We start from the raw sequence: 23,895 nt of genomic DNA, 5'->3' as shown, positions 1-23,895 counted from the left end.
TACTTTCAACTGAGACACTGGCTTATAAACCCCAAGATTAGGGCAGGGGCAACGAGATCCCTAACCCCTTTTGAAAAGTTTCTTACTACGGATCTAGGTGACAAACATCTCATTACTAACATAATAATAATGATTTTATTGTGCATTAGTCCAAAATCTGAACTTTACAGAAATAATATATCAATAACTTAGTACATACAATCACAACTTCAAGATGGAATCATAAAAATAAGAGAAGAATACACAAAGGCATAAAGGCCAAGACATAAAAACACAAGAACATAAAAACATAGAGCATAAAAGTGTGGCACATATACTACAATCAAATAATAATGATAGTATTAGGAGAAGCTAAACCAAATACTCCTCCAACCGTCAAGATGGCAACAATTTCACATAGTGACATTTCTAGCCTTGTTCCACTCCAGATTCTATGGCATATGGCTGTTTCAATAGCAGACTTTTAACATTAGTCCATACCCTGAATAGTGCCAATAGAATCTGAGTTTAAGCAATAGTCCCAGAAGGGTTGTCCCATAATAAAATCGTAGTTGCATACCAGTCTACCAAGCAGACACATGTACAGTGGGCCCAATCGGGAACACTGTGTTAAAACGTGCCTAACGGTCTCCATGGTATCGCCTATCCCACAGATGCAGCAACACCTATCTTTAAGAAAAATGCCCAGCCGCGGACCCACCACAGTTAATGCCTGTAGTTGATTAGTGCGTAACCGTAAAATAAATTGCCGCACATCAGGGTCAGGACAGAGCATCAGATAGCGTTGGGTCTTCCTGTATCTGTGGATACCGTGTGTAACAGCCTCATACCCCTTCAGGGTAGACAAGTGGGTGTAATTCTGGGTCCAGTCCCATCTATTCATTTTGTGCATAAAGGATTTTTTCAAGTGCATAAATGACATCGTTCTCTTCTTGTCATGGGACCACTGTATGTCCGCAAAAAGGGACTCATTTAACTGTTTATAATTGAGTCCATGTGGGGCTTTTTCAGCTTCAAGATTATTGCCTGCCAGTCTAAGCAATTTACAGGTTGGAGTAGTAAGAGCTTTCAAATAGAATTCACCACGTGCCCTCAAAGCCATACCCTTGAGCGATGTTAAGCCCAACTCCAGCCTTAAAAATGTGATGGAGCAAGCAGGATCTATACTCAATACTACACGCCAATACTGACCCTCCAGAATATTAAGCCAGTTGAAGTCCTTCATTGCTAATGCCTCCAGACCATACAGGATGGTCGGCACAAAACACTGCTGGTAAAGTTTTATAATCCCAGCAATGCTGTGCCCTGCCGCCCCCTTAGTGAATTTACAGGCCTGAAGTGGAAGGAGTTTGGCTTGTCTCTTTTTTTGGGCAATAATCGGGCTATAGTTCGGGTGAGCATCGAATTCCAAGCCCAGGTATGGATAAGATTGATCAATGCTAATCCTATCCAGGCTTGTCTGAACCCCATAGTGATATTGCCAATATCTTTGTTTTTCCCAGATTAATAGTTAGGCCCAGTTGGGCTGTGTACAGGGCCAACTCCTCTAGCATGCTTTTGACACCTGATAGCGTTCTATCAAACAGTATCAGGTCGTCAGCATAAAGCATGCCTACAATGGGTGTCTCACCTAGCTTAGGAGGGCAATTTGCTTTGGTAGCCATCCTAGGTAGTAGGTCTGCTATATACAAATTGTAGAGCATAGGTGCCCCCACGCATCCCTGTTTAACTCCCATGTTGACACAGATGGGATCAGTTGCCACTCCCTCATTATCAAGTCTGACTCTTGCACTGTTATCACTATGTATGGTCATTCGTACATGTAATATCCAGCCAGGGCAGTGTAGCCCACTAAGCTTAGTCCATAGTGTCTCCCGTTTGACTAACATATACAGACTTTGTCTAGCAGCGAACCACATCACACCCAAAGTGCACCTCAGTTATAAACTGGCCTGGGAAGAGACACTAGGGGAACCGACTCCAGAGAACAGCTGGGAAGCACTATGGCACAACATCCCTAAACTTACAAAAGCACTACAAATAAGGGAGTTCTCGTTCAAACTTATGACTCGATCGCACTATACACCATCAAAAGTAAAGAAGATGTTCCCCAACGCGTCTGGGAAATGCTGGAGGGACGGTGGTGGTGAAGGGGACTGGCTACATGTCTGGAGGGGGTGTGGCAAACTGCAGGCACCCTGGTCCCAAATCGAACAACGCATGCAAGCGATTTTTTTAACTCTCCGCACAGCGAGGCCCAGGGGTAGAGATTTTAGGTTTACATGTACCTCGATGGAATCAATGGACAAAGCCAGTAAAGAAAGCATATGCAATCCTGTCACTTTCAGCACTGCTTGTCATCGTGCAAAGGTGGAAAGGGAAGAACCCACCGATGGAGCATGACTGTTTTTCAAAGATCTGGCACTTCACAGCCCTAGTATGGATGTCTATACCCTGCAGGGCATGCAATCAGAATTCGCAACAGACTGGGCTATTGTTATGGACTTCTTAAATGAAGACTTCAGGAACGTTTTCTATCCACACACCCTATGTATATTGGAAATTGGGTGAACTTTATCGGACAAATGTTGCTGGATCGGAAGGGCTGGGAGGGATCCGGGTTACATTGTTTATTTTTCTAAGTCACCTGTTATGTTTTTCTTGCATTAAGAATAAAACTCAATAAAAAGATTGTTTAAAAAAAAAGGGGAATTTGTATGCAAAGGAAAATCAGTGTTTTGACATAAAGGATCAAAGTGACTGAGTCAGCTCTCCTCTCCACGTTGGACAGCACGGAGTAAAGCAACGCCCGTAGACAGGATGACACACTCTGGCTCAGGTTCTCAAAACCAAGGCAGTTCAAAACGTGGATCGAGGCCCGCCTGGCGGTCAAAAAGTTCTTTCACAGCTCAACCAAAAAGTTCACGTAGGTCTTGAACCTCTCAATCACAGCACTTGCAGAGGTTCCCTTGCCCAAGCTTAATTCACACTCGTTAGGGATTCCCTTCCACTAACTTATCACACTTCTGGTCTCCCTCAATCGGGCTCTGACCTTTCACTGATGTCGAAGACCTTTGAATGTGCAAGGCTTTTACTATAGACCTCAGCAGGACCACTTCGACTTTCTCTTCTGCTCACACTCTTATGTTAATTGCCCCAGTGTCTCTTGGTGTTGGTAGTTCAGTACCATAAGCACAAACGTTCAAAGAAACCTTTCTCCTCAAGCATTCACCTTTTCACTTCCACTTTTTCCGGGGTTAATCTTGACCATTACGCATTTCAGGGTTAGTTCACTTTGCTGCTTTATAACAAAGCTTTTCACATGTCGCTGAGACTTTCGAGTGGGGTACTTCCTTTTGCCGGACCACTCTGCTTCTCTGTATCACTGGCATCACAGTTAGCAGCTACTGCAAAGATCATCACTGGTTACATTTCTTTCGCGTCTGATCAGCATGTGTGCAACCTTCACTTGTGAGATACTGTTGCAGCTTCATTCTTTCCATGACACAAACCAGACTTTCTTGTCTCTGTGGCTTTGATTCACGAGTCAAGGTTAATACCACAGGCTTTGCTTCCCCTCCCCTACTCTGTCGCTCACCCTGGAGGGTTGCTGGCATCCTTGAAACACAATGCAGGTTTGTTTTGGCTTTCTTCACGTCTCCTTCAGGGCTTCCTGGAGGCAACAACCTCCTGCAGGGAACTTCAGGGTTTTTCTAACCTTTTCTCTAGTCGGTCGATCAGTCGTCCTGCTCAAGTAGGTTTTCCTTCACCCCAGAAGAGCTGCTCCTTCTCGTTTTACACCTTGCTCAGAGTGTCTCTCTATGGTCTGCCTTTTATCTGTGTGGAGAGAGCTAATGGGTATCAGATGTATGTGATTAAAGTAAAGTGCCTGTTATGTCACACGGGAAACGGGGGTCTGCCGCTCTCTTCCCCTCCTGGCGAGTCTACCCGCGCATCTGCTTCCGGGGGCTCGCCGGGAGGGGAGTGGCGGGCTACAGGGCTGGCGGCCTTCGGCGCATGCGCGGAAGGCCTCTCTCTCGGCTCCGCGCATGCGCCGTGGGCCGAACTCATCTCCCTAGCGGGGCTTGCTTCTCAAGCCTCGTTATGGGTCCGCCGGCGTCCGGAAACGGAACGGCTTGCGTCCCAGGCCTTTCGGGCGCCGGCGGCCCATAAAAGAGGCCGCAATTCTCAGCGAGTCGCGTCTCAACGCGGTTCGCTTCGCTTGCCTCGTTGTTCCTGCCTCTTACTTACCAGCGGCCTGTCCTGGGCCAGCTTGCCTCCTGCACTTACCTGTGGCCTGTTCTGGGCCAGCTTGCCTCCTGCACTTACCTGTGGCCTGTTCTGGGCCAGCTTGCCTCCTGCACTTACCTGTGGCCTGTTCTGGACCAGCTCTCTTCCAGCCTTACCTGTGGCCTGTCCTGGGTCAGCTTACCTCCATTCCTTACCCGTGGCCTGTCCTGGGTCAGCTTACCTTCAGTCCTTACCTGTGGCCTGTCCTGGGTCAGCCTACCTCCTGCCCTTGCCTGTGGCCTGTCCTGGGTCAGCCTACCTCCTGCCCTTACCTGTGGCCTGTCCTGGGTCAGCCAGTCTCCAGCCCATACCTGTGGCTTGTCTTGAGCCAGCCTGCCTCCAGCCTTACCTGTGGCCTGTCCTGGGTCAGCCAGTCTCCAGCCTTACCTGTGGCCAGTCCTGAGCCTGCCTGCCTCCAGCCCTGACTTGTTGTCGGCACTGGGTCTGCCCATCTTCAGACTTACCCGGGACTCGCCCAGTACCAGCTAGTCTCCAGCTGTTCTCTCTCTTCCTGTTTTGCCTACCTCCGAACCTAATCCTGCAAACCTCTGGAACTATCAGCACCAACCGGACTTTCTATCAGCTGTAATTCCTCACTGTTACATTGGTTCCGGAAGATTCATGATATCTACAATCGGCTCTACCTAAACTACAGTGTCACTAACTTGAGCCATCAATCCTCGAGTCACGCTCATCTGGACAGTACTTATCGTGACATTGGGGGTCGGTCCACCCTTCACCCAGTTCCTCTTTTGGGTGGCGGAGGGGCTGATTCCTCGTGCCGCTAATTCATCAGTTCCTGGACTCCAGACTGGCGACCTCAGCAAGACCAACCACCAAGATTACAGGTACGCGGTCCTCTCGGGCCGATCAGCTTAACAGTGCCTGACGTGATTAGCGGGACATGTCCAATGAGATATGTAAGGGTTAGCCTCTTTACCCTGTCACCCTCTTCCGGGGCCCAGTGTTTGTGCAGAAAGGGGAGGAGTTTGGACATTGTAGAATCCTATAAAATAGGATCTGGCATAGGTACGGAAAAGGGGGGGGAATACAGTGTCTTACCATCGGTTGCCTCACCCCATTCCCCGAAGACCCATCACCCAGGTGATCCTCCCGCACTGGTCCACCCCCAGGGTCTGCCTCCAAAGGCGATGACCGTGCCCTGGCCACCTGAGAGAGTGATTCCCAGGGACTAGTAGGCGAAACACCCTTTGGTTTCTCACAACAGTTATCAATATACCTGAAGGTGCAAGTGAGGTTTGTTGGCAACAGGACGACAGATCACAAACCTAATTTATTATGTACTATCTATACTTCATTTTATAATGAACATTAGCGGTGCCCACTCTTCACAATCATCCATCAGAGGGGGCACTTAAAACAATAGAGACTCTCTTAAATACGTCCTCGTAGTGTGTTACATTGCAAACATAAGTAAGTAATGACAGCAATGACCACCAGTTTCACCCAACAAATTAGTTCATGGTGGCTGGTGACGTCTTTTTATTTTTAAGAAGGTAGTCTATAACTGTTGTTGTTTAATCACTACTGTGTTGCAATAAATCTTGGTTATAATTTAGAACGTGGCCCTCTGCTCTAAGTCAACTCTGTATTGCCTGTTTTATTATTTGAACTTTTCACACTTCATATTTTGATTTATATATGTACCTGGTAAGATATTTTTTCACTTATTGGAGAAAGAATGACCGTATTTTCTTCATTGCAGGTTGGATGAATGGGTTTTGAAAGGAATCTCCGGATACATTTATGGCCTTTGGATGAAAAAAACATTTGGGGTCAATCAATATAGACACTGGATCAAAGAGGTAAGAACAATGAGTTTACAGCAGTGGATAACTTTAGACTTGATGAGTTGCAGGTTGCCCTTTCAAAACGACCCCTATGTCCTCTTATTCGTAATATGCATGACTTTTGTGCCTTCTGGAGACAAACACCTTTGTTGGAGTGGACATAGACACATATTTAGTACAATAATCCCCTAGCATTTAGGAAAGGATTCAGCACAATATGCCTCAACAGACGTAGTCTTTTCGTAGCATCTCTGCATTTTTTTAAAATCCAAATGGAAACTCTTCATGTGATCTTGCATCAACTTTGCAAATGGTATATTACACTGCCATGTTTCACTTGTTTTTGTGCACTGTCTCCAAGAACTCTCCTTGATGCAACAGCCTAGATGCAATTACATTTGCTAATGTAGAGTATATGGGGACTCGCTCAACATTATTTGTTTCCGTACCTTATTCTCACAAGTTTTGTAAGTTACGAATGTCACAAACATGTGCTTGGCCAATAGCATACCCGCTGATCTGTATGGGTCAATATGGTGTATGGATGGGGAGGAGAAGGGAACCCCTTTTCCCTTAACTGCTGCACTCAGGAGTGAATGGGGAGTTAATCATCCATAAACTTTACCTGCACACACTGCCTCCCTTTCTCTTCAACTCATCAAGTTGGCTTTGTCCAACGATGCCGGTGAAACATGCCATGTCACTGTAAGAAAATGTTCAATTTCCACGCCCCCCTGCCTGGGCCCCAGCCTCACACGCACACATTCATACTCATTCACTCACCAGTCATCACCTATACAGCTTCTCTTTCAACCATTAAACGTGGGCCTAGAACCTTCACTCTGCATTTTGTATGATGTATTAATTGGGTGACATCTAATTTATGTAATTTTTCACCAACCTCAAATCAGGAGTGCACCACTTTCTTTTAACTTAATATTGATTCCGTACTGTGCTATCACCACCTTTAAATAAACTTCAACACTTTTACCCCTGAAAATGTATCTTCCAAGCATAATTTCCCATTCCACCCATCTCATCTTGTTTTCTAAATATTAGATGATACACAGGACTGCATTGACATTTCCTTTTATTGGAATTTTCTATCCATGCATCTTCAGTTGGACTGGATAGCATTGTTCATTTTTCACCTCTTAAGCTTATCAGTTTATAGGCCACAATAGAGCTCACAAAAGAAGGGAAGATCCTAATAAGTTATCCGTTTGCGACAACGAAAGGTTGTACACAAATATCCAAGCTCTCATATCTCAAAATCTCCATAACTGTGACCGTTATGATAGAAAGCGTTTGCACCTTACATCAGTTTTAGCAAAGTGTTTTTATTGTCAGTTGTTACCATCATCATAACGGTTATGTTACTTCTATGAAATTGGCATTCATGATTTTGCTTTACAAATTTGTTGGTTGGTCCAGGTAATAATATGGGATATATTATGCTTTTCCTTTAGGTCATTCATCTGTTCTATATGTTTTGTAATGCATTGACTTAAACACGTATTAACTAAAAAAAAAGTTCAAAGAAAGGTTTGACAATGTGATATACCAGTTTCAAACTCACACTAAAAATGAATGTTTTGGTACATTTAATTGGACTGACTGGAAATAATATGTAGAGATGGAACAATGCTTTATCTTATGAAGTCCCATAGACTTCATTGGATGGTGCAGAGTGCATAGTCTGATGGGGTCTATGGGACTTTGAAAACTGATGCATTGTTCCACCTCTGCATAAAATTTCCAGTTAGTCCAATAAAAGGCATCAAAACCTGGATTTTAAGTGAGCTCTAAAAAAAAAAAAAAGTTAACACAATGGGATACAGCAAGATCAAAAGGCCAGGTAAATATCTGCATTGTTTTGTGGAAAGGCAAGAAAATGAGACTACATTCATAGTGCACTTGACAATATGAGGAACCGGGTATTTGAAACTAGGTCTATAAATGAGATATTCAAGTGTGGTCTAATCCAGTGCCTGGGGTACTACTTAGAGAGCACTCTGTTTCAGCAGATCTGCCCGGTTTTATTCCCGGATGCTTTGTTTGTAAATTGGAGATGGTTTAACATATTGTCATTTTGTACCTCAAACCCAACGTGTTTGAAGTGTTTTTAGAAGCAGAAAAAGCTTTTGACTTTGTGAGGCGCAGTTACCTATGAGAAGTTAATTAAGTTTGGTTTGGGCCACAGAGGGATCAAATGGATTGGATAGCTGTACATTGCACTGAGCGCCAGTGATATGATATTTTATTTATATCCTGCTCGTACACAAGTGTTTCAGTGCGTGACCAACCGAAGGGAGGGGAAGAAGGGAGAACAAAAAATAAAAACAACGATCTTACTAGGCCCAGTGACATTAAGAATGTGCAAGTGCATGGAGAAGGGAAAAGGGGGGGGTGCATGGATGGGGGAGAAGTGGAAAGTGCAGAACAGAGGAGAGACAAGAATAAAGAATAAGTTACATAAATAAATACAGGCAATGAAAAGGTGGTAGTGCAGCCAGCAAGTGGCAAGTGCAAGATTAGTCAGGGTATATCTGATAAGTGAAGAAGAGGAGTGGGGTACTGTATGGGTACAGATACAGAACCCAGTGCAATGGGAGGCCCGGAGGCAGTGCAGGAGGGAGGCAGGGTGAGCAGGTACCTGGGCCCGAAGGACAGAGGGTGTCCAGGTGCACAGTGCCAAGAGAGAAAGCAGGTCAGCAGGGGAGAAGAGGGGCAAAGGCAGAAGCGAAGAGGAAGGTCTTGAGGTGCTTCTGGAACCGGAGATGGTTCTCCTCAAGTTTCAAGGTGGCCAGGAGGCTGTTCCAAAGGGAGGCCCAGCCGAAGACGGAGATCTGTCCCCAGCTTGTTTCTTTAAAAAACAACTGACCCTGAGGGAGTTAGAGGTAGAGGAGCGAAGGGCTCGAGAGGAGAGGTATTTGCAGAGGGATAGTTGAAGGTATTTTGGACCCAGGCCCCAGAAAGCCTTGTGGACAATCCACAGGGTTTTAAATGTAATCCTGCCAGAGAGTGAGGGGAAAGGATGGTGAAGGTGTACCGATGATGAGGATCTCAGTTTTGTTGGCATTTAGACCATGATTGCTGGCAGTACACCAATTTTGAATGGCAATTAGGCAATCAGAAATGTGGGAGGGAGAGGAGGTGGCCGAGGGCAGCCTGAAAAGGAGTTGTGTCATCAGCAAAGCACTGGAAGTTTGAGCAGAAAATGGAAATGCATTAGGCGAGAGCTGCCAGGTATTTGTTGAAAAACCAGGGCGGAAGGTTAGACCCCTGGGGAACACCACAGGTAGAGAGGGAGATTGATGAAAGGAAGGACCCAAGTTGTACCTTGGAGGGTAGATCAGAGAGGAAAGAGGCCAGCCAGGCCACAGCCTGATCAGTGATACACAGGTTGTCACGGAGACGGTTGAGCAGGGTGGTGAACACAGATGCACTGTTATAGGTAGAAAGCATGACTAGACCGGCATGTCCGTTACATCTGTTCCTTTCTTCCTCCCTATCAAAGCCCTTGTGTAGAGGTGCAGATGTACATATCCGCAGGAGATCCTACCCCCTATCACCGTTGTATTGGAGCCATGAGACCATGCCCTGCACCAGCTATTGTACCAATACTGCAGCAAATGTATGGAAGAAGTTATCAATTAAGACGACTATATCGAATGTACCCTCAAGTTGATGACAGCCTATAGGAGGAACTCGCTAAAGGAATATGAGAAGGAGCTAAGAAAACTGATGACATCATAAAGTGTGCACAACGTCCTGAAATACTGAATGAAAACAATGTATGGATCCTAGAGGAGAAATTACGAAGTAAAGAATCAAGTGAGCCTTAAAGTGTAAAAGAAGAAGATTACACAGTAGAAAATGCTGCAGAAATCAGAAGAATAAAGAATGTACAGATGCTGAAATGCAAAATAGATCAAGTCATCATATAGGCTAGCTACAAGTAGTGAATAGAATGCAGGCGGAGCCACCATTGTATAGACACTGGCCATTGGTAGCATGAATTAATAAGCCAAAGAATCATGAAGAAAGAATGAAAGGCTGTGTCTCAGTAGAATAGCAAGTTATTGGAGCTCCGTTGGGAGGCTATCTGGCCAGAAGTCAAGAACTGAGAAGCTGAGGTCAGCTGTTTATGCTGAAGAAGAACATGTGTGCAGAGGATGAATCCTCTTACGTTAAGGTGCAAGAAAGAACACAAAGGATGCCAAGTCTTAATTTAAAAGCTTGCAGAATTAACAGAATCGTGGCCTCTGATTATGTGAGGTGAGGATGGAAATAGGGCTTGAACTTGGAGTTCCAGACATGATAGCAAGTGCCCTCACTCCCGTTGCATTCCGAGGACAAGAACAAAGAGAATTTCATGGCAAAAGGCATGGGTGTTGAGAGATGTTGTGCTAATTGGGTGGTAGGGCAGCTTCATGTCCTATCTACTTGCACAAGCATGCCAAACCAATTGTATTAGTCCGTATAATGAAGGATCTTCTAGCTTGAGAAACCAATGAAATGCTGTGTAACTGATTTTTCTTCAAATGACACAATTGAAGAGGTAGATTTACCAGGTTGGGTTGAGTGGGCACAGCTAAATTTGTCATCTTCTTTTTTTTTTTAGGTAGTTTTCTTATTTTTTGTTTTTTTTGGTCCTGTCGACAGATGCCACCCCATTTGCACAATGGAGTGATTTGTTACATTTGCCAAGTGTTTGTCTGGATTTGATATCCCAGACAGCTGGAAGGACCTGTGCAGAGAAGGAGCCAAGTACCCCCACCTCAACCACTTCACCCATATGCCTATATGTTGGCAACCAGAGTGTGAGACACGAGCAAAACTATTAAACATACAGAGATACGAAGGAGAATCCTGGAAGCAAGGTTCCCATTGAGAAAAGTATACTTGCATATGTGACAGTATGAGGGCCATTTGAATGAAATTCCAGAAGAAACAGGACTGCTGAATGAAAAAGAATGGTCACGTCACCGTCACACGAAGCCAGCTGACGTACATAGAAAAGACGCATAGACAAGAGAATGAAGATATTCTATAAGGTATCAAGAAAGTGACATTTTGGGATCAAGATGAAGTAACTTATGCTACAGAACTGATGAAGATATCAAGTCATTTTACACGTGTACATATGCAATGAAACGCAAGCAGATGAAGTATTTTTGAGGCTAGCTTTATAGTGAATAGATTGCGGCATGCCCCAACATATGCTTGTTTAGGAGCAAGTAAAGGATGGATGTTTCTACTATGTATTATAGCAGAGCTGGACTAAAAAAGGAAGCCTCTTTTCCAGTGTGTCGCAGTTAAAAACAATTGAATAAATTAACAAGAGTGAAACTCAGAAAGGCGAGGCTGGGGAAGCCAATGACTTATCAGGCTGCGGTGAGCAGACATTGGATACGAATCGTGTGAAAGAATGAATCTCCTGTTCAGAAGACATGGATAAAAACAAGGAAGACGTCGGAGGTCTATTAGAAAATAGTATTTTAAATGCACTAGAGCTCAATTTTGTGGTGTTCAGTCACGAGGAAGGATGAAGATGGACGAATATGACGACCCCATCTACGCATGAGGGCAGAGCGTGCCTTCACTCCCCTGAGCAAAAGAACACTGACCACTGAGGTGATGATAGATGATATGCTAATTGGTGGGAACCTATGGTTAAAGACAAGCTTACCAGCACCTGGAAGACCAGCCTCTGTGCTGCTAATGTAGGTGGAAAAGTACTGATTGAGGTTAGACTGCCAACCAATTGTATGGGGCCGCATGGTTAAGGGTCCTATAGTCTGTGTAATGGGACGTTGTGTATTTAATGACATTCATAGTGACCTGTTTGAGGAGAGGGCTTAGTTGCCCCACCTGATAAGAAACCCATCACTTTCTTTCACTTTGTTAGACTAGTATGGATCATATACTTAGATGTTCCTTTAGAACCAATCACAATAGCCACTAGGTTTTTGAAGTTTGCCACTTAGAATGACGTTAGTAAATGCTTAGATTGACGTCATCAATGACAATTTTGTGTAAGAAAAGAATGCTTTTTTTCAAGATGCATTGAGAAACCATGCGCTCAGACGTCTGTTGATACTTGATATTAAAATGCATCTTTTTGCCAACTACCCGAGTCGTTTAGATTATTGATGTTTGAGTAACTTCTGCATCCCCATTCATCTAAGGTATTGCTCCCTCGTCTTAAAGGGTTGGAGTCTCCCAGTTCACCTGGTAGCAGAGATGATGGCTTAAAATCCTTCGCGATACTAGGCTTCGGGGTCCCTGAAATATCACACAGCCTCTGCCATTCGATTGAAAGGAGGTGAAGCCCCCTGTAGGTAGCAGAATTATTTTTAATTATCAGGCTTGCAAGCTCGGGTGAGATGGGTCCCCTGGTTTCAGACAGAATCCCCTCCCGGCGTCTACAGTAAGCTGAATGAATGGAAAGTTGGAGCGGGCGATAAAGAGAATAAAGAGACGGACGATCCCGAGAGTCGGAAGTTGAAAAAGCGAATGGTGAGTAAAAACTGAGTGAGGTGGCAAAAATTGTGAATGGGCAGCGAGTGGAGAAAGCGATAAGGGAAAAACGAGTAACGGAGGGATGTTGGGGTAAAGTAACTTGAGAATGATGAGCATTGAGTATTAAGTAATTGACTTGAGGAGTGGCCAAGCAATTAAGAGATATCGTGAGGGAAGGTGCCACGATAAAGAGTACGCCCAGTTTCCTGCGTCGTAAAGAAGGAATTGTTTCTAGAGCCCTATTTACGGGTGACCTAGGCCACAAACTTGGTTAAAGACAAGTTTAAAGAGAACGGTTCATATCCCAATCAGGGTATTTTTAGGGGTAGGAGAAGTCTTGAAGAGAAGACTGAGATATCCGTGGCCAGTCGAGTATATCCGTTTCTGTTCATTTTATGTGACTACATATGGTGAAAAAACAAGAGGAATTGATAGACATGAAAAAGAAAACACGAGATTTAAGAATTAATGAATTATTTATTGGAATTGAATTGATAGTGTTTAGTGAAAAAGATTAAAGTATAAAACGTGATATAGAGGGTTTGGAGCCTGCAACGATTGGTGCATGCTCATATTGTTTTTTGTTTTTCTGTAACGTATTTTTGAAATTTGCAAAGAGTAAGGGTGAGTATTGACAGTCAAGGGTGACAATTCAAAATGGAGGATATTACTCAACTTGTATATCTCAGCAAACAGTTGCCGAAACATGCACCCAAACTTAAGCAGTACAGTGCAGAATGGGTTAAGGGCACAGCAGATAAAATGTTCATGCCATGGCCACAAGGGGTATCACTATCGAAGGCAGTTTTGCAGCATATGACGACTGTTAGGCAGAAACCTGTGCAGTTCCCTTGGGGAACACTGCAAAAGATTTAAGACTACAGGTATAGCAGTAAACCCACTTGGTAGCAGTCTGCACCACCCAGATTTACCTGGTAGCTGTGGCTGAGCAGTCAGACTTCCCTCAAGAAGAGTTAGGCAGTATGCAAAGTATACACAATATGTACTCAGACACAATAGCACAAGCAAACACTGACCAGAGCTTGGTTTCAAAAGTATATAGTTATTTATTTATAAAACACACATAAGTTGAAATCACTCTAGCAAAATATAGTAAAAACACTTCAAACACAGTTATAATGAAAGCAGTTCCAACCCTTACTCCTATCTAGACAACTCTAAGTTAACACCACATAATTAAAACAGAGGTGAGCGCTTAACGTTAGATGACACTCTAGTAGGTTCAAGAAAGGGGTAAAAAGAAACAGGAATGGGTTAAACACACCACTCTAAGGTCCAGAACACTTGCAATAGACTCACAGAAGCACAAAGTCACAGGTGAGCAAAAGTCACTAGGCAGGGCCCACTCTTAGAGTAGCCGGAGCGAAAATGTGCCCAAGATCACACTGTTGTTAAGGATTCAAAGTCTTGCAAAGAGTTAGAAAGAGTTTAGAGTGGCTTAGAAAGTTTAGCCAGGGTGTCCCAGGCACTCCCAGGTTCGAAAGCCGGGGGCTAAATCTACCCCGTACAGTCGGTGGCAAGGGAAGCCAGGCGGAACATGGTACCTTAAGTGGAAAGGATCCTCCAGCGGTGGCAGTTGTTCCAGGCAGTGGCAGCAAGGCTCGACGTCGGTCAGGGGAGAAGAAGTTCTCGCTGAAGAGCAGAAGAAGAAGGTCGTTGCACTGCCCGGGAAGAAACCAGCCGCGGAGTCCTCCGGTTAAAGGGTTGTACCGACTTTCGTGGTTGGGGTAAAAGGTGGTGGGGTTCCGGTTGCCGGGGTGCTTGGCACTGGCAAGGCGGCCACGAGATACCTCGAGAAGCGAAAAGAAGGCGAAAACTGGTTGTCCCCACCAGTCAAGGGAAGGAGCCACTCCGTTAAGAGTTCTCCTCGGTCGTCGGGAAAAGTGGTGAGACGGTTCAGCAGGGCTCCACCGGGTGGTGTCGTCGAAGCAGGTCGGCTCAGCTCTTCCCTCGTCGGATTCTTGGTCCTGTGGCGACTTCCGAAGTTCCAGTCCCCAAAGCCCTGCTTTTATGCAGCAAACCCCCATTCACCCAGCCTAGCTGTCACTCAAACATGCTAAGTGGTGAGCCGGCCGGCTCACCACTTGGGCCAATCAGGACGGAGTGCGACTTGAGTTACCAAGGGAACTCAGTCCAGGGTGCCTAAATCCCCCTCCACCCCTCCTAAGTACCCCAGACAGAGTGGCACCACTTTGGAGGGCTTCTGTGGAGAAGCCCGCCAAAAGTGGAACAAAGGGCTCCACTTTGGGTCAGAGTTACAGAGGCGAACGCCAACGCCATTTTAGAATCAAGTTTTGGCAAAAAGTCCCAACCGGAGTTATAATAATAAATATATAAACCGGCGGTATGTTTAAGGCTACCGTAAATAAATAATTAAATGTGTTAGCCTAAAACAATGGGAAATCCCATAGGGAAATATTCGCGGTCGAATATAAAAAGTAGTTTCCACTGCCACCAGCCAAAACTCGATCAGGGGGGACGGAGACGTGCCCCCTCGACTAACAGACCCTGGGGCAATCGAATTGCCCCAGCCAGTACGTCCACAATATGATGGTTTGTACTGGTTCTGTTCAGGATTCAAGACTAGCAAAGTCTTTGGTGACTTTACATGCCCTGGGAGACAGTAGTCAGTCCCAGGGTATGGAGTCTATGTTGGGGAGTCCCTAGGACACCCCTGGGTCACGGCACAGAGGGTGCTGTGTAACCCACATCACAAAAATACATGAGGCCCTATGGAGTAAAAGACCCCATAGCCCATTCAACACAAGGTTTAACCAAGAAAACACACTTCAATATGTCCAAGAGTGAGGGTAAAAGAGTCTCACTCTTGGCAGGAGAAAAAAAGAAACCCCAGAAATCCAGCAAAGCTGCTGGGGGACTCACTAGGTAGGGAAATTCAGCCTAATCAGAGAATTCTCCCTAACAACGACATACTTGCATGCAGAATACACAGGAAAAAAGTTAGCTAGCAAGCTTAGAGCTCTGGAAAATGTCCCAGGAGGAAAGAGAAGAGCCACCTCCTGAGGATTGGATATTGAATATATGCAAAGAGGGGGGGTGAGGAGCCTTCAGAACCCCCTGCCGCGCTTGAAGCAGACGGCGATAGTAAGAAAGATTACGGGTTGTAACCATTGAGGGAGCTTAATGCAGCGACAGGGTACAGCAACCCGGCATATGAGTCAACTGCGCAAAGCAGCGACGAGGGCCCAGAGAAAATTCTTGAGAGAGATGTAATCTCTAAGGTTCCAAGGGACAAGGAGAGACGCGATAAAGAGAGAAGTGAACGCCCAAGAACATTCTTAGATATAGGATGGGAAATAAAGAGATGGAAGGGAGAAAAAGATAACACTGATGAGTTAGCATTTATACAGAACAAATGGATGGGTGGTCAGATTTAGCTCAAACTCTATGGTAAGAGCATCAAGGACGTAAGGCAAAGGGAAGATCGAGACAAACAGGACAAACAGGACAAAAAGGATAGAGAAAGAGGAAAGATTGAAAGAAGATGGGGTGAAAAAGAAAAGATAGACAAAGACGGGAACAATTGTATCAAGAGGAACAACTGAAAAAGCAGGAAACAGCAGAGGAGCAAAGAAAGTATGCCAATAGACAGAGGGCAATCAAAGAACGAGAAAGACAAGAAAAGTGAGAAAGAAAGAGAGGAAGAGGAGGAACAGAAATTAAGGGATAAAAAAATACAAAGACGAAAAGAAGACGAGATACGAAGGGCAAATGAGAGGAGAGATATGAAAAGAAAAGAGGAAGACAGGGTAAGAGAGGAAGCAATGGAAGCGAAGAGAGTTTGATTATGAACTAGAACTAAAGAGGAAGCAGAGAGCACACGATCTAGAACGTGTGGAAGAGGAATTAATAGATCCTATTCCAGTAGTGGCATGGGAGGACATATGAGAGTTCTTCCCAGCACATGAGCCAATAGCAGGTCCGTCTAGAGCAAATCTAGAGGATGAGTTTGACTCTAGAAGCATTGGGGATGCAATTGATAGTCTAGCATGATATGAGAACTAAGAAAGTACTGCAGGGGAAGGGTAAACACGACTGACTCGAGAGTACGCAGCTGTACGACAGAGGGGGAGCCTCATGTAATTTTGAGCCAAAGGAGCTGTCTTTAGACAGACTGACTCTAAATAGAGATGAAGAAGAGAGAAGTCACACGAGTTGGGGACAGGGTATGTCAGAAGAGGACAGGGAAACCTGACGTGGGGAGGAGGAAGGCTAAGCATGTGGCCCTGAAGGGTTTGATTTTCACTGGACAAGGAAGTAAGATGGTCGGATCTAGACCAAGCCAAATCTCGGGCGTCGGAATCATTGACACGGCTAGATCCACCTAGAGGTCGATCCCATGGTGAGAGGGGGCTGGGACTCAACACCTTATGTGAGTAGGTTAAGGTCACTGCCAGGTAGAAGGCGGAGCAGAACAATTGTCCCTGCTATGGACAGACAGGCAATGGGGGACAAGTGTGAGTTTGGGGCTTTACAGTTTCTCTTGTTGGAGAAAGGAGGAGCCAGGCCACAGTATAATACCTTGGCCACAGATGGATAGGGATAATTTAAGGTGCAAACTCCCGAGTTTAACTTCTGGCGCTGGGAAATTGATACACGAGTTAGAGAAGGAGGAAACACAGTAGCTATAGGGAACGTTAAAGTTCTCCTGATTGCTATCCTTGAGGGAAAGGGCTGATGACGTTCGGTCAAGAGCAGGGTATTAGTTTTACTACAGTAAACACTGCTCATGATGGACCACTGTTCAATAACTGTAGGGCAGTGGTCTGGAAAGTGCTTAGATTACTGTATGGGAGCTATAATGGCAAAAAAGATGCAGGAAGGGGATGATCCTCTTGTTTATATTCAGAATTTCCAAGAGCAGTGGACTTTGGAGACATGCGTGGCTTGGGGGAAATCAATACCTGTATTTTTTATCATATATTGTGCCAAGGGTTGCCAGAAGCAGTACAAAAGCAGCTCAAGAAATTAGTGGAGATGGAAGCAAAGCCATGGTCAGAGATTCAGCAGACCATCGCGCATTATTGCAGGCTGTTGCAAGCGAAGAATTGAAAGAAAGACGATGTTAGGAAAGGTGAAGAGGCAAAGTTGGTACAGAAAACTATCAAAGTAGGCCGTTGAAGGGGCGATGTTGACTAGTGGAGATGGATTGGGTTCGCAGCAAGCATGCCGCAGGTGAATAAACAAAGGCAATTCGATCAAGGTAATAATGGATTTGCACTACGGGCAAAGCAAGGCTTTCGAGGTAGAGGCTTCCAGAATAATCAGGGAAACTTCCAGAACAATCAAAGTTTGTTTCAAAACACGTAGAACAATAGTCAAGGCATGCAGGAGGGGAAAATTAGGAGACCTCCTGCTACATGCTGGACATGTGGTATGTCAGGGCACTTTGCTCGCAGATGTAGAAGTCAAGGATACGTGCAAAATGGGAAATTTTCAAGAGGGGGGACCACAAACCCGCCTGCATATTCGCAGCAGAATGGAGATGGGTTTTCTCAGAATCAGACAGTGCAGCAAACGCAAGCGCCAAGAATGCAACAAGATTTACAAACACAGCAGGTAACAATCCACCACAAGGGCAGTCATAGCAGTCACCCATGCAGATACAGCAAAGCACGAGCATGGCTAAGTTAATGACTCTAGAATAGGGAGTGTTTCGAAGGGATTGTGTCCTCCGACGTATTCCACATCTATGACGGGTAATCACCACAGCTGTGCTGCTTCGGAAAGTTTTCTGCGTCCTGCATCGATGATGTCAATAAGCTGTCCCTCGAGGGCCTCCGTTGAGCCGACGTCCATCTGATGTTATAAGTAGGACGCACGACGCCGGTAGCTTCAGTTCCGTTTTTTCCGCGAACGTGTTCGCTTCAGCATCTCGGCGTGCCTCGGTTCTTCTCCTGATTGAATCGGTTCTTCGAACTTGGCTGTTTGTGGAGATATCACGTCTTCGTCTTCTTCTACTCCGCGGTTGGGCTTCAAGAAATGTCAGAACTGCGGTTCGAAGATGTCGCTTACGGACCTGCAAGACGTCTGCCTCTGGTGCCTTGGCGAGGACCATGCCACCGATGACTGTGATGACTGCCAGTCTTTGACGTCGAAGGCCTTGCGGGAGCATAAGAAGAAGCTGACTGTAGGTAGGGTTTCCAAACCCCGAAAGTCGAAATCCTCTGGGCTTTCGACTGACGATTCGAGGGGCGACTCTCTGCGTCGGCGTAAATCCAGGGGGTCTCGGTCCCGGAGTGGTTCACGCCATTCCTCTGCCTCTTCTAGGCACTCTATGAAGCGCCGTCACCGGTCGCCTTCCTCGTCCGAGGACTCCGCCAGACAGAGGGTAACTTGTCCCAACAAGCATTCATCTCCAGTGGAATGGGACGCATTTCGGAAGGAGATGATGGCGATTTTTGAATCGCAGGGCTCTGTTCCATCCGCGCCTTCGAGAGAAGCCGGCAAGGAACGCGCTAGGGCCACCACTCGCACGCCTTCCGGCTCAGGCGGATGGCGCGATCATCGGGAGTCAATGTCCCGATCGGACCAAGTGGATCGCTCTAGCCATGGCCGTTCCAGGTCCTGGTCCTCGACGCCCTCGATACCGTCGGAGCCTGTGAGGCCTTCTAAGAAGGCATCGACGCCATCAGCGCCATGTCCGTCGAGGGGCTCTCTCGAGGCTCCGCCTCCGAAGAAGTCATTGACGCCATGGGCGCCAAAGCCGTCTAAGGACAAGCTCGGGGCTCCGGCCTCGAAGCCATTGTCGAAGCCGCCGGCGCCTCGCTCGGGGTCGATGCCTATTCCATCGACGCCCTGGACGCCTTTTGAGGAGGCTTTATCGGAGGTGCCCCGGAGACCAGTGGAAACCCTGAGGAAGGCACTGAGTAAGTCAGTGAGGCCTGTGTTTGAGCCTTTTTCTGTACTCTCATCTAGGGATTTATTCCAGCCTTTGGATTATATCTCCGAGGTGAATGAAGGGTCAGATGTGGAAGGATTTGTCCCTCCTGAGGTTCCCGACGACCTGTTGTCTGGTCATAGCCAGATGGAAGACCTGCGTCAATCCTTGCATGACGCCTGTGGTCTGGACACCTCCCCGGAGGTTGAATTTGGCAGGCCTGAGCCTGGTACACATGCCGAGTCTTCGTACAGGCATTCCAATGTCGAGGGTGACGGAGTACTTGGGGTGGTCTGCTCCACCTGTGGATTTTCTGCAGAATGACCTGACAGATATTTTGGACGAAGGTCCACCCACTGACCCGGTGTTGCCATTTCATATGGCCTTACAAAGAAGGGCGGCAGCGGCTTGGACTGCTTCCGGAGAGTCTCCCGGCAGTGAATAAGTCATTGCCGAAAATATTCCGTCCAGCCAGTGGCGACCCTGGCTTCTTGTCTTTGCACCCCACTCCGGAGAGTTTGGTGGTGCAGGTGGCTACGGCTCCAGCGAAGCAGGCGGCGTACCCTACCATCCCTCCTGATAGGGACGACAAGTGCTTCGACGGTTGGGCGAAGAAAGTATTTTCATCTGGGGGTATGGCTTTAAAGGCAGCCAACTCTATTTGTGCCTCGGCAAGATTCACTCACACTTTGTGGAATTGTGTATCTTTGGCGGGTGAACATATTCCCAAAGGGGAGGAACGGGATGGTTTTCTTGCCCTCGTTCAGGATGGCAAGGATGCCATGTGTGAGTCCGTTCAGTCGGGTCTGGACGTGGCAGACTGTGTCAGCCGGTCCATCACGGTGAGCACCGTGATGTGCAGGTTTGTGTGGTTGCGGAAATCTGGGTTTGCTCCTGATGTACAGTCCCGGCTTCTCAACATGCCCTTTGATGGTGACAGTCTTTTTGGCAGCAAGGCTGACGAGAGCCTTTAGAGGTTGCAGACCTCCAAAGCTGCAGCAAAGTCGTTGAGCACTGCAGTTCACCAACCTCCGCCTTTTCGTCCTAGTGGACAGCAATGGAGGGGAGGTTCCTTTTGATATTACTCATCGTTTGGTAGATCGAGGGGAGCTGCCAGTCAAAGGGGCCAATGCTGGAGTAGCAGAGGTGGAAAACAAGGTACTCGAGGTGCCAAGGCCGCTCGGGCAGTTGCCTCTTTGCCCTCAGGCACTGCCGCTGCCGATTCAGCTCAGTCATGAGGCCATGTCTCATGGTTCGCCGGTTGGGGGATGGCTGGCGCAGCATCTTGTAGAATGGCGTGCCATTACTTCAGATGTGTGGGTTCTGGAGATCATAGCCCACGGCTACTGTCTTCCTTTCCGGCCGATGTCTCATGACAATCCACCGGGGAAGCTCTCTTTGAAGAGTCCGGATCCGCTCCTTGCGCAGGAAATCAAATCCCTGCTGGAGAAAGGCGCCATAGAACTGGTGCCTGTAGCGGAGAGGAACAAGGGACGGTATTCCCCATATTTTTTGATCCCGAAAAAAGACGGGGGATTGAGACCTATCATGGACTTGTGTGGTTTGAACAAGCTCCTCAGGAAGGACAAGTTCAAGATAGTTACTCTCTCTCAAGTCTTCCAGGCCCTTCAACTCAGGACTGGTTGGTGTCTCTCGACCTCAAGGATGCTTACTTTCATGTGGCGATTCATCCCAAGCACAGGAAGTATCTGAGGTTCGCGGTTGGCATCTCGCATTTTCAGTTTCAGGTCCTGCCGTTCGTATTGACCCCCGCCCCGAGGGTCTTCACCAAGCTGATGGTGGTGGTGCCAGCATATCTCAGGAAAGGGGGGGGGATTCACATCTTACCCCTACCTGGACGATTGGTTGATCAGGGCGTGCTCTCCTGAGCAAGTCTTGGTTCATCTGTCAGCCACCTGCCACTCCCTTCACAGGCTGGGCTTCTCCCTCAACTTAAAGAAGTCCCACTTGACACCTACCCAGCGGCTCCAGTGCATCGGAGCAGTGCTTGACACATCCCTGGGGCAGTGTTTGCCTCCCGAGGTGAGGGCTCATCACATTCTGCAGATGGTGGACGTTTCAACGTGTCCAGAGTCTCCCGGCGTTTGAGTTCTTGAGGTTGCTTGGCCTCATGGTATCCTGCATTCTACTGGTGCCAGAGGCCAGGTTGCGGATGAGATCTCTGCAATGGGCTCTCAAGATGCAGTGGTCGCAGTCCTCCGGCAGGATGTTGGATCCCGTTCAGGTGCCACCCTCGGTCGCCCAGGATCTTCAGTGGTGGGCCGTCGAAGGTAATCTGATGAAGGGTGCTCCATTTTGGCTACCCTGGCTGGAAGTAACGATTGTGACGGACGCATCCCTCACGGGATGGGGAGCTCATGCCAACGAGTTGACAGTCAGCGGTCGTTGGTCTCCGTCAGAGTCCAGACGCCATATCAATCTGTTGGAGCTGAGGGCCATCAGGCTAGCTCTGAAGGCTTTTCTGCCGTCTGTGCGGGGGAAAAATGTCCTGATTCTGACGGACAATACAGTGGCCATGCGCTACCTCAACAAAAAGCGGGGGCAGGGTCTCGCCCACTGTGCAGAGAGGCGATGCAGCTCTGGTTCTGGGCCATCCAGCAGGAAATTTCGATCTCAGCAGTTCATCTGGCCGGAGACGAAAACGAGGCGCCGAACGCTCTGAGCAGGCAGAGCACGGTCTCTCACGAGTAGGAGCTGGGTCAGGAGGTTCTCTTGGAGATCTTCGCCCTTTGGGGGACCCCACAAGTGGATCTCTTTGCCACCAGTGTCAACCGGAAGTGCGAAAGATTCTGCTCGCGAGAATTTCCTCCAAGAGGAGCCTTGGGGGACGCGTTCGTAGTCGAGCGGTCCTTCCCACTGCTGTATGAGTTTCCACCAGTCCCTGTCATTCCGCAAGTGCTGCAGAGGTTAAGGAGGTTCGGTTTCCGAATGATCCTCATTGCTCCGGCATGGGCCAGGAGCGCGTGGTACCTGGACCTTCTTGACATATCCATCTGCCCTCCACGCTGTCTTCCCTACCGAGACGATCTGCTCTCACGGGAGGGGGGGGTCGGGTTCTCTATCCAGAAGTCAAGTCTCTCCACCTTCATGCTTGGTTTCTGAAAGGTTGAGGTACAAGGTTTGGGACCTCCCTGAAGGCGTGATGGAGGTGTTGCTTTCGGCCAAAGTCCCTGTACCGTTGCCGTAGGAGAAAGCTCTGCGACTGGTGCTGGGTAAAAAATGTGGATCCTTTTTAATGTGCCATTCCTGTGGTTCTGTCTTTTTTGCTTTCATTAGCCCACATGGGCCTGCAAGTGGGTACAATTAAGGGTTACCTGGCGGCGCTGTCCATATTTAAGCTCTCGTCTGAGGAGTGTTCTTATTTTAAGATTCCTTTGATTTCTCAGTTTCTGAAAGGGCAAACTAATGTGTTCCCACCGTCACCTTTCCAGGTGCCTGGTTGGGATTTGAACTTAGTTCTGAAATTCCTAATGGGAGCTCCGTTTGAGCCCTTACATTCTTGTCCTTTGAGACTGCTGACCTTTAAAACTGAATTTTTGGTTGCAGTTACATCCGCTCGCAGAGTAAGTGAGTTGCAGGCACTATCCGCCAAGCCACCTTTCACGGTGTTCCATAAGGACAGGGTTGTCCTTCGGGTCCGTCCTTGTTTTCTTCCAAAGGTTGTGTCAGACTTTCATTTGAGCCAGAAGGTCCTTCTTCCGGCATTCTATCCTTCTCCGCATCCTGGTAAGGAAGAGGAGAGGCTCCATAGGTTGAATCCTAGGAGAGCTTTAAGTTTCTACATCTCACGCATGTCCCGGGTCAGAGTGGACGATCAGCTCTTTGTAGGATACGCTGGAAGGCGTTTGGGTCAAGCTGTTACTAAGCAGACCTTGTCCAGATGGATTATCTTGACAATCTCTGAATACCTAGTGTCTGGCAGGTAAGGACCCTCCGGTAGGCTTACGGGCCCATTCTACTAGGGGTGTGGCTGCCTCTACTGCTCTGCAGAGGGGTGTTCCCATTCGTAACATGTGTGAAGCAGCCACATGGACCTCTGTCCATACTTTTGTAAAACACTACTCCCTGGATTCTATCAATGGGCAAGATTTGGCCTTTGGCAAGGCGGTCCTCTATTCTGCAATTTAATTGGGCATTCTAAAATGCTAAATTCTTTTCCCGCCTCCATACGTTGGTATTGCTTTGGGAGTCTGTCATAAATGTGGAATACGTCAGAGGACACAATTCCTTCGAAGAACAAGTTACTTTCTTACTTGGTAACGTTCTTTCGCTGGGATGTTCCTCTGACGTATTCCACATCGCACCCTCCCAGCCTGCCCCTCT

At 47.1% G+C, this 23,895-nt stretch overlaps 1 protein-coding gene across 2 annotated transcripts in view; it reads left to right on the top strand.

Moving 5' to 3' along the window:
• The window catches only part of TAF2 (TATA-box binding protein associated factor 2), a 2,148,555-nt gene that overhangs the window by 342,977 nt on the left and 1,781,683 nt on the right, over positions 1–23,895 (top strand). For both annotated transcript variants that reach the window (XM_069621552.1, XM_069621551.1), the window contains exon 9: positions 6,017–6,116. In XM_069621552.1, coding sequence (XP_069477653.1) covers positions 6,017–6,116 — 100 coding nt within the window. The remainder of the gene's footprint in view (positions 1–6,016; positions 6,117–23,895) is intronic.

Source organism: Ambystoma mexicanum, chromosome 5q (genome assembly GCF_040938575.1).
Source record: "Ambystoma mexicanum isolate Mex_15411 chromosome 5q, UKY_AmexF1_1, whole genome shotgun sequence".
NCBI classification, from domain to species: domain Eukaryota; kingdom Metazoa; phylum Chordata; class Amphibia; order Caudata; family Ambystomatidae; genus Ambystoma; species Ambystoma mexicanum.
The sequence above is the reverse complement of the archived record's forward strand: the minus strand, read 5'-3'. Positions and strand labels throughout refer to the sequence as shown.